The sequence below is a fragment of the Cervus elaphus genome, chromosome 12 (assembly GCF_910594005.1).
Source record: "Cervus elaphus chromosome 12, mCerEla1.1, whole genome shotgun sequence".
NCBI lineage: Eukaryota > Metazoa > Chordata > Mammalia > Artiodactyla > Cervidae > Cervus > Cervus elaphus.
The window spans coordinates 84,552,223-84,565,767 of record NC_057826.1 but is presented as its reverse complement, the minus strand read 5'-3'; the positions used below and the strand labels follow the sequence as shown (position 1 = coordinate 84,565,767).

The following is a 13,545-nucleotide window of genomic DNA, read 5'->3' as shown; positions in this document are numbered from 1 at the left end:
AACTGATTCCCTGGGGCAGTGAAGTTTGGGAGCCACTACCCGAAAGGTTCCATATTCTGCTGGGCCCTCAGGGAAGTACCTGCAACGCTCACTCCTTCTGGCACAGAAGCAGGGACTATCAGTGGTGCTAGATGTTGATGCCAGGGGTGAGAAGTCAAAAAACAGTATTGCATGTTTACTGCAGGTCCAGATAGAGCAAACAGGAAGAAAAATGGTCACATCAGGAGATGTGTGATTTAATAGAAGCCCCAGGGCAATAGATAACCCTGACCCAGGAGGTGGGTGAGCTCACAGTGGAACCCCAAGATTCTGCATGAGAGATATTTTGGGCTCCCCACCCTTTTGCCTCTGTCATCACACTTCCTCCTCCACGTGCTGCCCCAGGAGGCTCAGACTATCCGAGTAGGCTGCCTACCGCTGTCTTCTCTGGGTGGACGTGGACATTGAGAGAGTTATTATAAACCAGGCAGTGTAGCCCTCCTCTCTAAAGCTTTGGGCAGAGTCAGGCCCCCTGTGTCCAAGCCTCCTGGGTGTGAAGGCGGCCTCGGCTTCTAGCTCTCAGCCCTGACACTTCACGAAGCACTTGCACCCACATTATCTGATTATTAAGGCCCAGGGAAGGGGTGACCCAAGGGAACTTGCTCCTGGTCATCCCCCTGTGGCAGTGACACCAGAACGAGTTTGTGCAGCCTCAGAGCTCCGGGTACCACCACGGCCTCCTCAGTCAGAAGGAGACTCTGACTCCTTCAGAGTCTCTCGGGCCACAAGGAGATCCAACCAGTCCATCCTAAAGGAAATCAACCCTGAACATTGGTTGGAAGGACTGATGCTGAAGCTCTAATACTTTGGTCACCTGATGCAAAGAGCCAACTCATTGGTAAAGACTCTACTGCTGGGAAAGGTTGAAGACAAAAGAGGAAAAGGGGGTGACAGAAGATGAGACGGTTGAATGGCTTCACCGACTCAGTGGACGTGAGTTTGAGCAAGCTCTGCGAGATGGTGAAGGGCAGGGAAGCCTGGTGTGCTGCAGTCTGTGGCGTCACAAACAGTTGGACACGACTGAGCAACAGAACAACCACCGCCACTTACTTGTCACGTGTCTCACCTACATTCTTTTTTTAAGTTATTTATTTGTCTTTGGCTGCGCTGGGTCTCCGTGGCTGTGTGCCGGCTTTCTCTAGTTGCAGCGAGCGGGAGCTGCTCTTCATTGCAGTGCACGGGTTTCTCGTTGCGGTGGCTTCTCTTGTGGCAGGGCGTGGGCTCTGGAGCACAGCTTGAGAGCATGGGTTACATATTTGTGGCACATGGGCGTAGTTGACCCGTGGCACGCAGGGTCTTCCCAGACCAGGGGTCGAACCCGTGTCCCCTGCATTGGCAGGCAGATTCTTAACCCCTGGACCACCAGGGAGGCCCTCACCTACATTCTGAAATAGGAGGGCAGCGTAGCCGAGGTGCCTCAGAGCCAGACAGCACCCAGGGCAAATTGCAGCTTCTCATTGCCCAGCTGTATCACCTTCGGCAAATCAATGACCAGACTTTGGTTTTCTCATCCATAAAATGGATTCTTATAGGGGAGTTGTAGGATTTAGTAAATTTAAATTTTTTTTAATTCATATTGGAGTGTAGTTGGTTAACAATTTTGTGTTAGTTTCAGGGATACAGCGAAGTGATTCAGTGATATGTGTACGTGTATCTATTCTTTTTCCAATTCTTTTCCCATTTAGGTTATTACAGAATACTGAGCAGAGTCCCCTGTGCTATACAGTAGGTCCTTGTTGGAGTTGCTAAAACTTTGTCACAAGACTTAAATAAAATAATGTATGCAAATTGCTGAGCACAAGACACTTTGTGAGCACTTGTCAAATGGTCTTTATCACCATCCTTGTCTTTTTCATTGTTATCTCTAATAATGCCATCCCCAGGACTTGATGTTCGTCCATGCCTTCTGTCCTGGTGTGCCAGAAGCTAGGCCCTCAGGTTGCAGGCGTGCCTGGCTTCATACAGTAAAATGGGCAGCCAGGAAGAAGCAGAAAGGAATTTGCCCAGGGTCCAGGAATCTGGGAAGCCCAGAGAAGCCCAGGGGCACATTCAAGGTCATTCAGTTGATGAGGTGAACTGAGGCTGGGCCTAGAAACCCTACCTCCTGCTTAGTCTTTTTTTTCTGCCTCACTAAGCTGATTCCGCAGGTAAGAAAACATTTTGCTTCTGTGTACAAAATTCAGCTTTGCAACCATGGGAAATTCTAGGAAGCTGAAGCTGCAATGCAGGTTGTTTTGAAAATATCTCAGTCAGTTCACTGGGTTCAAATAAAGCCTGGACTGGGGCCCAGGGCACCCGCCGTTCCCCTGGCAATCTGCTGGGTGAGCCACACCCTCCAGCCTGTCCAAGGGAGAGCCTGGCCTGCCTACACACATGTACCACACACACACACGCCAAAACATATTTTCAATTAGCTATATAATTTTTTTCAATGTCAAGGATCTTATTTTCCCCTAAACTGTGTGGCAACAAGTGAGTAAAGAAACCTGTATGAACAAGCCATATCTATGTTCCACCAAAGCTTCTGAAACATGTAAATCTGGTCAGTATGAGTCTGCATCTCATTTTCTTAAGACCTGCTTAACCAAAACCAGAGAGGGATGGTTTTCAATCAAATCTATGGTGATCATCTCCCACCTGGGGTACCAGAAACAAAACACTATGGTGAGTGAGTGTTTTAAATGACATTTATATTTTTATTAGAAATTATAAATGTTCATTGCAGAAAAATTAGAAAGACTAATATCCAACTAATGGGAGGTTGTTGCTATTAACCTTTTGATGCATTTTCTTACAGACTGTGCTTTTTTTTTTAGTAGCTTGGGATCATTTTAGGTATAAACTTGATTCTGACTGTTTCACTTACCATTAGCCCTTGAGTAATTCCCATGTCATTAAATATTTTTTGAAAATATGATTTTAAGTGACTTCATAATATTCCGTTATATTGGCATCCTAAAACTCATTTCCGCAATGTGCCATTGTTGAGCTTTTATTTTTGTTCCTTCTTAGAAATAACAGGGCAGTGAATGTCTTAGTGTGCTTCCCTGTTCATTTCTCTGGGGTGCATTCCCAAAGTGGAGTTACTGATCAAATGCTAAGAAACTTTTAGAAGTCTTCGTGGGAGTTTCCTGGTGACCTAGTAGTTAGGATGCCGTATTGTCACTGCCAAGGCCCAGATTCGATCCCTGGTCTGGAAACTGAGGTCCCACAAGCCGAGTGGCACGGCCAAAATATGAAAAATACAAAATACAAATAAAAACAAAAATCTTTGTGCTGTGCTGTGCTTAGTCACTCAGTCGTGCCCAACTCTTTGTGACCCCATGGACTGTAGCCCACCAGGCTCCTCTGTCCATGGGGATTCTCTAGGCAAGAATACTGGAGTGGGTTGCCATGCCCTCCTCCAGGGCATCTTCCCAAGCCAAGGATCGAACCCAGGTCTCCTGCATTGCCGGCTGATTCTTTACCCTCTGAGCCACCAGGGAAGCCCAAGCCCCGGTCAAACGGATCTGTGGGAAAGTTGCCCTGCTTGGCACGCCCCTGCACCCTGTAGAGGCCGTGTCCCAGCTCCTCCCAGCTCTGTCTTTTGGCAGCTCAGGTGTATTTGAGCTGCAACCTGATCTCCAGCTCTGGGCTCCTCCTTGAGAAGACTCAGGGTGCACGACAGCTGCCATCTGACATCGAAGGTCTGTCCCAGCGAAGGGGGCTGGATTTGTCCTTCGAGGTGGCCAGGAGATTTTATGATTTTAAGTGACTTCATAATATTCCATTATATTGGCATCCTAAAATTCAGCCTGAAGATCTCCCGGAAGATTATGGACATCGTGTAACAGGCACCCCCCTCCCCACCCCATGCAGCAAGACTTCTGTCCCAGCTCTGTTGTGGCTCAAGCTCCCTTTGAGGTTCAGATGGCAGGTTAGACCCCGGGACCCCGGGGAACCCTCCTGCTGGAACAGTTCTGTGAGCTGACCATCTCAACAGTGATTCTAAAGTTATGAAACAGTGAGAAACTTTGACTTCACTCCTTAGAAGCTCTTTGTACTGTGCTAAGTCGCTTTAGTTGCGTCCAACTCTGTGCAACCCTGTGGACTGTAGCCCACCAGGCTCCTCTGCCCGTGGGACATGCAGGCAAGAATACTGGAGTTGGTTGCCATGTCCTCCTCCAGGGAATCTTCCTAACCCAGGGATCAAACCCACGACTCTTATATCTCCTACATTGGCAAGCAGGTTCTTTACCACTAGCGCCACCTGGGAGAAACTCTTTACACAACTATTTTCTCAGATATAAGCTGGGGTTGCTATGAGGACTAAATGTGATGATATCTGTAAATTAATGTGTTTGATTATATTGCTGTAGTAATAAAAGCTATTAGTGTTGCCATGAGCACAAGTATGAGAAGGCAGTGTTGGGTTTGCTGTGAAGAACCAGATCGGCATTTGGTCTCTAGCCACACCCCCATCCAGAAAGTAGAACGGAAAACAGAGGCATTTGAAGGGTCTGGGGAGAGGATTGTTCATATTTATTACAAATTCAGGAAAACAATTTCAAAACAAGCTTCCTTTAGAACACCTGATACATGCATTTTATTTGTTTGTTCTTTCTCAGGTCTCTAAGAGTAATAATTGTAAAGGGTCATGAAGTCTAATAGTCCTGAGGCCTGTAACACTGCAAGGGATGTGCTGGGGTTGGCTTACCCCAGCTCATGTTTAAATTTTTGTTTAATTTTTGCTTACTGTTAAATATTTAGGAGTTTTCCCTGCCAGTTTTTAAGCACAATTATTAAAAATTAAGTTATGCAACTTTAAATTAAATGAATTATGTTAAAAACATAAGTACTAAATATTAAAAATTTATTCCTTCCTAATTATTTTACTACTGTCCGGTGTGCTACTGTCTCTTTTTTTCTAATAAATGCATCTTATTTATTTTATTTATTTATTTCCTGGCCGTGCTGGGTCTTCGTTGCTACACACGGATTTTCTCTAGCTGTGGTGAGTGGGGGCTCTTTTCTAGATGCGGTGTGTGGGCTTCTCACTGCAGCGGCCTCCCTTGTTGCAGAGCCCAGGCTCCGGATGCACAGGCTTCAGCATTGGCAGTACGCCAGCTTTGGTAATTGCAGCACATAAACTCAGTAGTTGTGTCTCATGGGCTTAGTTGCTCCTTGGCCTGTGGAATCTTCCTGGACCAGGGATCAAACCTGTGTCCTCCTCACTGGCAGGTAGGTTCTTATCCCCTGTCCCCACCAGGGAAGCCTCCTAAGTCTCTTTTAACTCTACTTCTGGGGATAGCACCCTGGTAGTTTGAAATGATGGGCATTTGCCACTGAAATTGGCAAATGTGCCAAACCACAGCCTTTCTTTCCTGGAAAATCAGTTGTTAAAACACTTACTAGCACACCAGGCCCTGTAACCCTTGATCTTTACCCTACTTTGCTACACCCCTCATTTCCTACTCTTTAGCTGCTTCCAATGTTTTGAGCTGTTTCTTTTTGTACTTCTCTTTGTATTTCTTAATTACATGCTTTCTCTTCAATGTCTTGATTTTTTTTAAATCTTAGACATTGTCTATTGACTTCCTATTATGGAAGATGAGGATCTGGCTCTCTAGCAGTTCAGTCTCCCCTCTTAACTCTACACGCATACATTTTTCCTACCTCTGCCTGCCCAGTATATTATAGCACAACTCATGTTTAAATAGATATTCAGATAAGAAAAAACTAAATATTCAGGATTTACATTATTACCACGATGTAAATATTGTCCATAAGACATTATCACTATGATTTATAAGATTTCTTATGCAGTTCTTCTCTTGGTGTTAATAATTATATTTTAAAATTTGCTTGATTTCTCTATAAAACTGTGGTTTTCAAACTTTTCTTCTTAGCAATGAATCTTGTCATTCAAACAAAATTTGGGGAATTCCCTGGCAGTCCAGTGGTTTAGGATTCGGTAGTTTCACTGCCGTGGGCCAGAGTTTGATCCCTGGTTGGGGAACTAAGATCCCACAAGGCACATGGCATGGCCAAAAAAAAAAAAATTATGTGAACCCTACTATATAAAATGGGAAAATCAGAGCTGCCAGTTTGAAAAGAGGTCCCTCCCATTGAGGGCGCTGTGTACAGTCGAGCAGGTTGTGCACTGCAGAACTCTGCAGGTCACCATTTACAAGAACAGCAATGTGATTCAGTCATGAAAATCAACGTTAACCGTCCTTTTGGGGAAGGCATCCCTTTTGAAAAGGAAAGTCCACCTGGAAGGATGCGCTCTGTCAGGATGGTGTGTGGGTGCGTGCTCAGTTGTGTCTGACTCTTTGCAACCCCATGGACTAGAACCCACCATGCTCCTCTGTCCATGAGATTTCCCAGGCAAGAATACTGGAGTGGGTTGCCATTTCCTTCTCCAGGGGATCTTCCTGACCCAGGGATCGAACCCTCATCTCCAGCGTCTTTTGCATTGGCAGCGTAGACCCTTGACCTCTCCCCATTCTGAATACATTCCAGTGATGCGGCTTCACCTGTCCCTCCAGGACATCACTTGCAGGCGGCTACTCAGAAGCTGCTGCTAGCTGCTGGCTACCTACTGACTGACTGATTCAGTGCCCTGAGATCTGCCTGGGCACCGAAAGCTGAATGCAGACAGCTTTGCTCAGGGACCACTCAGGGCAGCCTTCAGGATCAGATGTAAGGAGAGAAGGCTCTGGCAGAGAGCACGTGAGCTGTGGAAACAGGTGATGCAGGGCCTGTCAGCCCATGGACATCAGAGCTAGAGGAGGGGAGTTGGCCGGCAATAAGCAGTGGGGTTCAGCTCGGCTTTGAGGGTCACCCCTGTGTGGGAATCCTAGCTTTGCTTTCAGCTGGGTGACCTTGGACAAGTTGCTTAACATTTCTGGGCATTCATTTCCTCATGCCTAATTCCCAGGGTTTTGTGAGAGTTAAAGAAGCTACTTTGTAACCCTAGTAAATCCTAGGGCTATGTGTGGCTCAGTCTCTGCTCAGAATCTCAATGAAAGAAAGGTAGTCCAACAGCCTAAAAGTAATTGAAAAGGGTATTCCAATTCATATTGTGTCCCTCATAGGATGCAAAAGAGGATCCCATTCTTAACTGAGAGCCGTATCCCCCAAATCCTTTTCCTTAACTCTCTAATTTCCCCTAGCATACAGTGTCAGTGAAGTTCTCCCAAGTATAATCTCCAAGGCCTTTTTCCTCTCTCTCTTTCTCTACCTCATCCCTCACCCTCCATACCACTGCCATTGCTGTGTCATAAAAAAAAAAAAAAAAGAAAAATCAGACAACCTGGAGATACACATTCAGACAAGAAGTGGGTGGGGAAGAGGTTACGGCAGGATGCATACTCTGAAATAACTCTTGCCCCATCACACTGGTGAACTATAAGACATGTATAGCGGGGGTTGCCTGAAACTGGTTGATCTCCTCCTTATTCAGTTGAGGAACTTAAAGGAGGGTGAGGTTTGACCTGCCTCAGGTGCCTCTGATCACCTAACCACTATTAGCAGATGGGCAGTGACTGGGAAAACCCTTCCTGTTCCCTCCACACACCAAAAAAGCTAATATTAAAAAACCTGGGGACAGAGACACAGCCTCTGTCTCCAATTTCTTCTCTCTTCCCTGCCACCTTTGCAGCCAGTAGGCATGGAACTACCCCTCACCCCGACTCCCCTTGCTCCATCTTTTGTGGACCACATCGCCACTGCAGGATGTCTTTCAAGTCATGTACTGAACACCTACTGTTTGCCAGACTTGTAAGTTGCTGGAGATTCAGAGACAAGCCAGTCCTCAGTTGCTTATAAACAGACAGAAAAAAACTGTAGTTCTTTGTGATGGTGCCTGTCATAGAGGGACGCACAGAATACAATGAGCTCACAGAGAAGGAATGCTTAATCCGTTGAAGGAAGACTTCCTGGAGGAGGTGTCATCTAACCTGTATGATAATAACTAGTATCGGGTATGGAGCATTCACTATGGTGATAATCTCCACACTAAGTACTTTGTTAAGCACATTCGCTCATTTAATCTTCACAGCAATACTAATGAGGAACCTCTCTTATGACAGCTGCACTTTCAAGCTTTCCAGCTGATTTTATACCCACATGTCTGAAAATAAAGTTGCTGAAGCAGTGAAAAGAAGAAAGAAAGAAAAAAAAAATGAGGTAACCGAGGCCCAGAGCAGTTCATTGACTTTCCGAAGGCCTCCAAGCTCAAAGGCAGCAGAGCTGTGATTCAAACACAGGCCCGTGTGGTTCCAGAGACGGTGCTTTCAGCCACAGGGCACCGGGTGCAGGTGTTTAAGATGCAGACTGAACAAGCATGTGCCACATCTGGGAATAGCACCGTTCACATCCCAGGCAGAATAACATGAGTGTGTGTGGATGGACCCCGAGATTCAGACCTCTCCACCGATTCCTGGACCAGCAGGGAAGAGCCTCCTTTGATCCAGGCCTGTCCGGGTTAGCTCCTCCTAGAGATGAGGTGGGAGTACAGACATATGGCCCATGAACTGCCAGGGCTGCTGCCCACCAGGCTTTGGTGGTTCAGGTGGATAGTTACATCTTAACTTTAGATGTTTTTACTTGAGGAAGGGACACCTTTCTCTAAGTTGCACTCAGATGCCGTGTGGACCAGCATGGCCCCACCCACCCTGCTCTGGGACCCTCCCACCTCCGTTCAGTGTGGGGAGGATGCAGCCCCAGAGCAGTATGGCCCAGCCGGATGCAGGGATCCAAAAACATTAGTGGACCCTCTAGGACCTCTGGCTCTTCTTTCAGGTCATCCCAGGGCCATCAAACTAATCCCCTTCTCTCTTCTCTTTCTCTCTCTCTCCCCTTGGCAGACGGGCAGGATCGAACCCAACTACCCCAAGGTCTGCGGTCACCAGGGCAATGTGCTGGACATCAAGTGGAACCCCTTCATTGACAACATCATTGCCTCGTGCTCAGAGGACACATCGGTGAGCAGGAGGGGTGGTCCCCGGGGAGGGTGGGCGCATGGGGACTCCTCCTGCTTCCTCCTGGAGGCCTTCCTCCCTAAATTCCCTCCTTCTCCCTTCTTTGCCCCTCTTCTGTCCTCTTGGTCATCCCTTCAGCTAGCCCCGGGACAGGGAGTTAGGAAGGGGACAGGGAGCAAATCCATGAACTGTATGGCAGGTCTGGTGCCCTTACCGTGATTTCATTCGGAGGTGTTGACTTTGTAGGTGAGAATAGAACAAAAAGATTAAATCTGTGATCTGGCACTCATCTGTGACCGCAAAAGGAGAAGGATCAGAAGAGGAACTTGGGCAAGGAAGAAGGGGGAAGGGGATGAAATGGATGAGCCATGAGGAAAAGAGACCCTGTTCTTGCAGGCTGGGTGAAGTTCTGTCCTCTGTGAGCCATGGTTTTAGGGATAGACACTGGGCTGAGGTTTGTCATGACTTGTCCAAGGACCTACAATGGTGGCCCAGAATTTGAACACCATGCATCCTACCACATAATGAGGAGAAAGAAGAAATAGGGGAAGGAAAGTGAGGAGGAGGGAACAGGGAGATAGAGCGAAGGAGAGAGAACAGGTAGGAGGGATGAGACAAGGGAAGAAAGGAGGCAGATAATTTGGAAAGGGGAGATAAAGAATCCAGGGAGAGCAACATGTGAAGCTGCTTTCTGGTCGCCCTTTCCCCAGGCTCTGCTGACTTGCGCACGTGGAGGCAGAGTCAGGTGTTGGCAGCAGAGTCTGTGTTTCTGGAGAAGGGCCCTGTGCCTTTCCTCAATTGCCCTTCAGCAATGTCAACACACCAGCCTGGGAGCAAGAGGGGATTTCAGAGCCTCAGCTGAGCTGGGGAGGAGGGACTGCTCTGGCCCCTGGTGTTCCCAGACGAGGGGAGATCAGACCACAGGCATCTCTCTAGTGCTCACTGGCGTAGTCTGGGGGCAGGTCATAGACTCCCAGGATGTTGGAACTAGAAGAAACTTTGAGGCTCATGTCTCCTGTCTTTCCAGACTAGCCTGAGAGCTCCTGAGAACAGAGCTCATGGCCTTTTTGGTTCTGAATCCCAAGCATCCAGCAAGGAGCCTAGTACCTAGTAGATGCTTAGTAGGCATTTGATGGGATGGTTGGTTGGATGGATGGATGGATGGATGAATGAATGAATGGACAAACAGATGGCTAGATAAATGGATCTTTGGGTGGATGACTAAACTAATGGATAGATCGCTGCATGGATGGATAATGGATAGATAGATGAATGGAAGGAAGGAAAGATGACAAGATAAAGATGAATAGGTAGATGAATTGAATAGAAAGATAAATGAATACATGAGAATGAATATAGTCCATCTAATGAATTATCCAAAGAAAAAGATTCACAGTAAATAAGTCCCCATTGGTTAATAAATTAGGGGGTAGGGAGGAGGTCAGCTGGCACAGTGTCTAGTAAAACAGAGTGTTGTGGAGGGAGCTAGCAGAGTAGAATGGGCTTGACCAGCTCCTAAAAGTCAGAGCCCTGAGTCAACTCAAGAGGATTCCTGAGAGCAGCAACATCAAGGGCAGGGCACAACATAAGAAAGGAGGGCGAGAATTTGTGACGGGCACAGTCCATCAGGTTTGGCTACTTTCTGCAGCAAGATGGAGATGGTGACTGGGCAGGAGGGGAGGCTGTGAACGGAGGTCAGGAGCAGAGAGGGAAGGTTCGGGACGCCAGGGTGAGCAGCTGAACTTTGAAGTGAGACTTGTGCTTCTCAAGCCGTCTGAACAGGAACCCCTACACCTGTGCAGTGTGAAGACACTGTATGCTCTGGGGTCAGGGAAGGGGCTGGATGGGTCACAGAGGCTTTGTGGAAGAAGCAGAACCCCAGCCAGCTGGGCTGGTGCTGGAATGTGGCTCAGCAGAGAGGAAGGGAGTGCCCAGGAGGGGGTGTGACTCGTGTACGTGTTGAGGGTATAAAGAGAAAGGATGTGGGGCTTGAGGGCACAGGGAGAGAGGGGTTGGCCCGGGGCTGCTCACCAGAGAGAAGGGGATTAAGTCTTCAGAACAGAGAGGAACTCAGCCCTGGCTCTGGCTGCCAGTCCTGCCAGCTCGGAGCCCGCACAGTGACCCTCATGTCTCTGCCCCTCCCCAGCCTCAGGGCCAGAGGTCTTGGCATGAGAGTCAGTATCCCCCCTGCCCCTGCCATGGCTGGAAACAAGCCCCTCCTGGCGAAGGGCACACCGAGGGCCCAGGATCACACAGGGGCTCACGTCCCAGACAGACCTGGAACCCAGGTCCCCTGACTCCCAGCCGGCACCCTGAGCAACTACCCACAGCCCTGGTTTTAGGTGAGGAAACTGAGGCTCAGACCCTGGAGGGGCTGACAGTTCAGATCCATCTGATCTCAGTCTCTCCGACTCAGCGAGCTCTCTATGCGGAGCCTGCGCAGGCCGCTGGGGGCACATGAAGCAGGGCATCCCTGCCTGGGTCCTGGGAGGGGGGCTGGAAAGGCAGAGGACCAGCCGCCCCCAGGGTGAGGAGAGGAGGCTGGTCAGTGCTGCCAGGACCGCTCTGATTGACCTTCCCCTCTCTGCCATCGCCCCCTCCAGGGTCAGGCACCCTTTAACCCACTCCAGATCACATAGTCAACTTACTGCACCTCAGACACCACGCCCAGAGCCAAGGTTAAGAGGTCAGTCAGCACACATACTGTATGCCAGGCACTGTGGGCCGTGCCAGAGCTGGGGAGGGAACCAGCTCCCGAAGGTACCCAGAGAGACCCTGACAGGCCCTGCACACCCACTCCCCACCCTCTGCTTGTCTCACAACATTCAGAGGACACGGGATCCAGCTGGCCTCCACCCCGCTCCCAGCTCTGTTTCCATATCCCCATCCCTTGAAAAATCTCCAGTGAAGTCCATCCCCCAGGTCCCCCCTCCCCCCAGTCTCCTCTCCCTTAGGGCATGAGGAGGTCTTCAAGAGTCTAAGCCCTTCCTTTCAGGGATCCAAGAGCATACCAAGCCCTTCCCCAAGGGGCTCCCGTCCTGAGGGAAGGCTGGGGGCTGTAACTCTCCCTGGCATCTGGCAGAATCCAGTTCTTTCCGCCGCTGGGTGATGTCACCTATTGTTGAAGGGCTGTGCTTTTTATAGCTTCTGCCGCAGCTAGGGAGGGCGGCTGGCAGGCGGCAGGGAAGGGCGCTATGGGTTTCCAAGCCTCATGCTCCCAGCCCTTCTCCAGCAGCCACAGAGAGAGGTTTCTGACATCTCAAGGAGAGGAGAGAGCAATCCCAGGAGAGCGGGAGGACGGGGAGGGAGACAGGCCCCTCTCCTGGGCTCAGCATCTTTCTTCCCTTCTATTCCACTGCTCTTCCATCCAGCAGCTGTCCTCATCCCCCGCACCCAGCCAGGAGAGGTGATGCTCTCCACACCCCCAGAGCTGGGGGTGGGCTGGGGCAGGATGTCAGCCCTGCTGGAAGCAGCCGGAAGCCACCCACCACCCTGCCCTCCTACACACACATATAAACTTGAGAACCAATACCTCTTGGAGCTGGAAGGGAGCATCACACTCCTTTTAGAAATGGAAGCACATAGCCCTGAGAGGCCTCACCAATGTGCCTGGCAGCTGCAGAGACTCCACCAGTGTGGAGGGGTGGCTCAATCGTTAGGCAGCCAGGCTTGGGAGGCCACGGGCCTAGGTTCAGATTCTGGCTCTTCCGCTTCCCAGATCTGTGATCTTACCAGCTTCTTTAACCTCTCTGGGCCCTGGTTGCCCTGCTGTAAAATGGTTTATCATGAGAGCAAAATGAATCTAGTGTTTCTTGGCTACTAAGAACTTTATAACCATTAATGTGGGGACCAAGGCATTTAGATAACCTTACCCAGTGAGGGCAGGCTGGAGGCCTGGGAGAGAGAGACCCAGACTCTTTTTTTTTTTTTTTTTCCAAAATTCTTTCCATTATGTATCTCACTCTGTGCTTCTTGAGGCCCCAATAGGCCTTTCATCATTGGTTTCCCAAAAGGACTAAGCTGAATGCTAAGCCTTAAAATCTAGGAAAGAAATCCCCACCAGGTCCCCCTTCCAAATCAGGACTAAAGGGGTGTTTTGCCACGTATGCAGCTCACTACCGGCCAAAGCGGGAGCTAGCATGCTTCCTTATGGGTGACTCATTGCTTAAGATTAAGACTCATTGCTTCTGATGGTCAGAAGGTTTCTGGGCTTCTCAGGTTCTTCTGTTGGTTCATTCATTTAACAAGTCTTAGATGTCTATGATGTGCCAGGCGCTGTTCCTTGTCCTAGAAATAGGGCAGTGGATTTAAAGACCCCACCCTTGAATGGAGGAGTTGACCATCAGTGGGAGGCCTGGAAGGTTGTCTGTGCCCCAGATGGGGTAATTTTTAGATTCCTGGGGCCAGGGAGTAGCATCTCTTTCTTGGAATAGATGAGCAGAAGGACAGACCACACCCTCTCTAGCTTGTCAGATTCCATCCAGGGAAGAAGGAAGGGATGAGCAGGGGTAGGGGTTCAGAGGAGAGAAACTGGGCAGTT

General features: G+C 49.1%; 1 protein-coding gene across 3 annotated transcripts in view; it reads left to right on the top strand.

Annotated features, from left to right (window-relative positions):
* Positions 1 to 13,545, top strand: part of CORO2B (coronin 2B) — a 146,496-nt gene that overhangs the window by 110,840 nt on the left and 22,111 nt on the right. For all 3 annotated transcript variants that reach the window (XM_043919800.1, XM_043919799.1, XM_043919801.1), the window contains one exon: positions 8,892 to 9,008. In XM_043919800.1, coding sequence (XP_043775735.1) covers positions 8,892 to 9,008 — 117 coding nt within the window. The remainder of the gene's footprint in view (positions 1 to 8,891; positions 9,009 to 13,545) is intronic.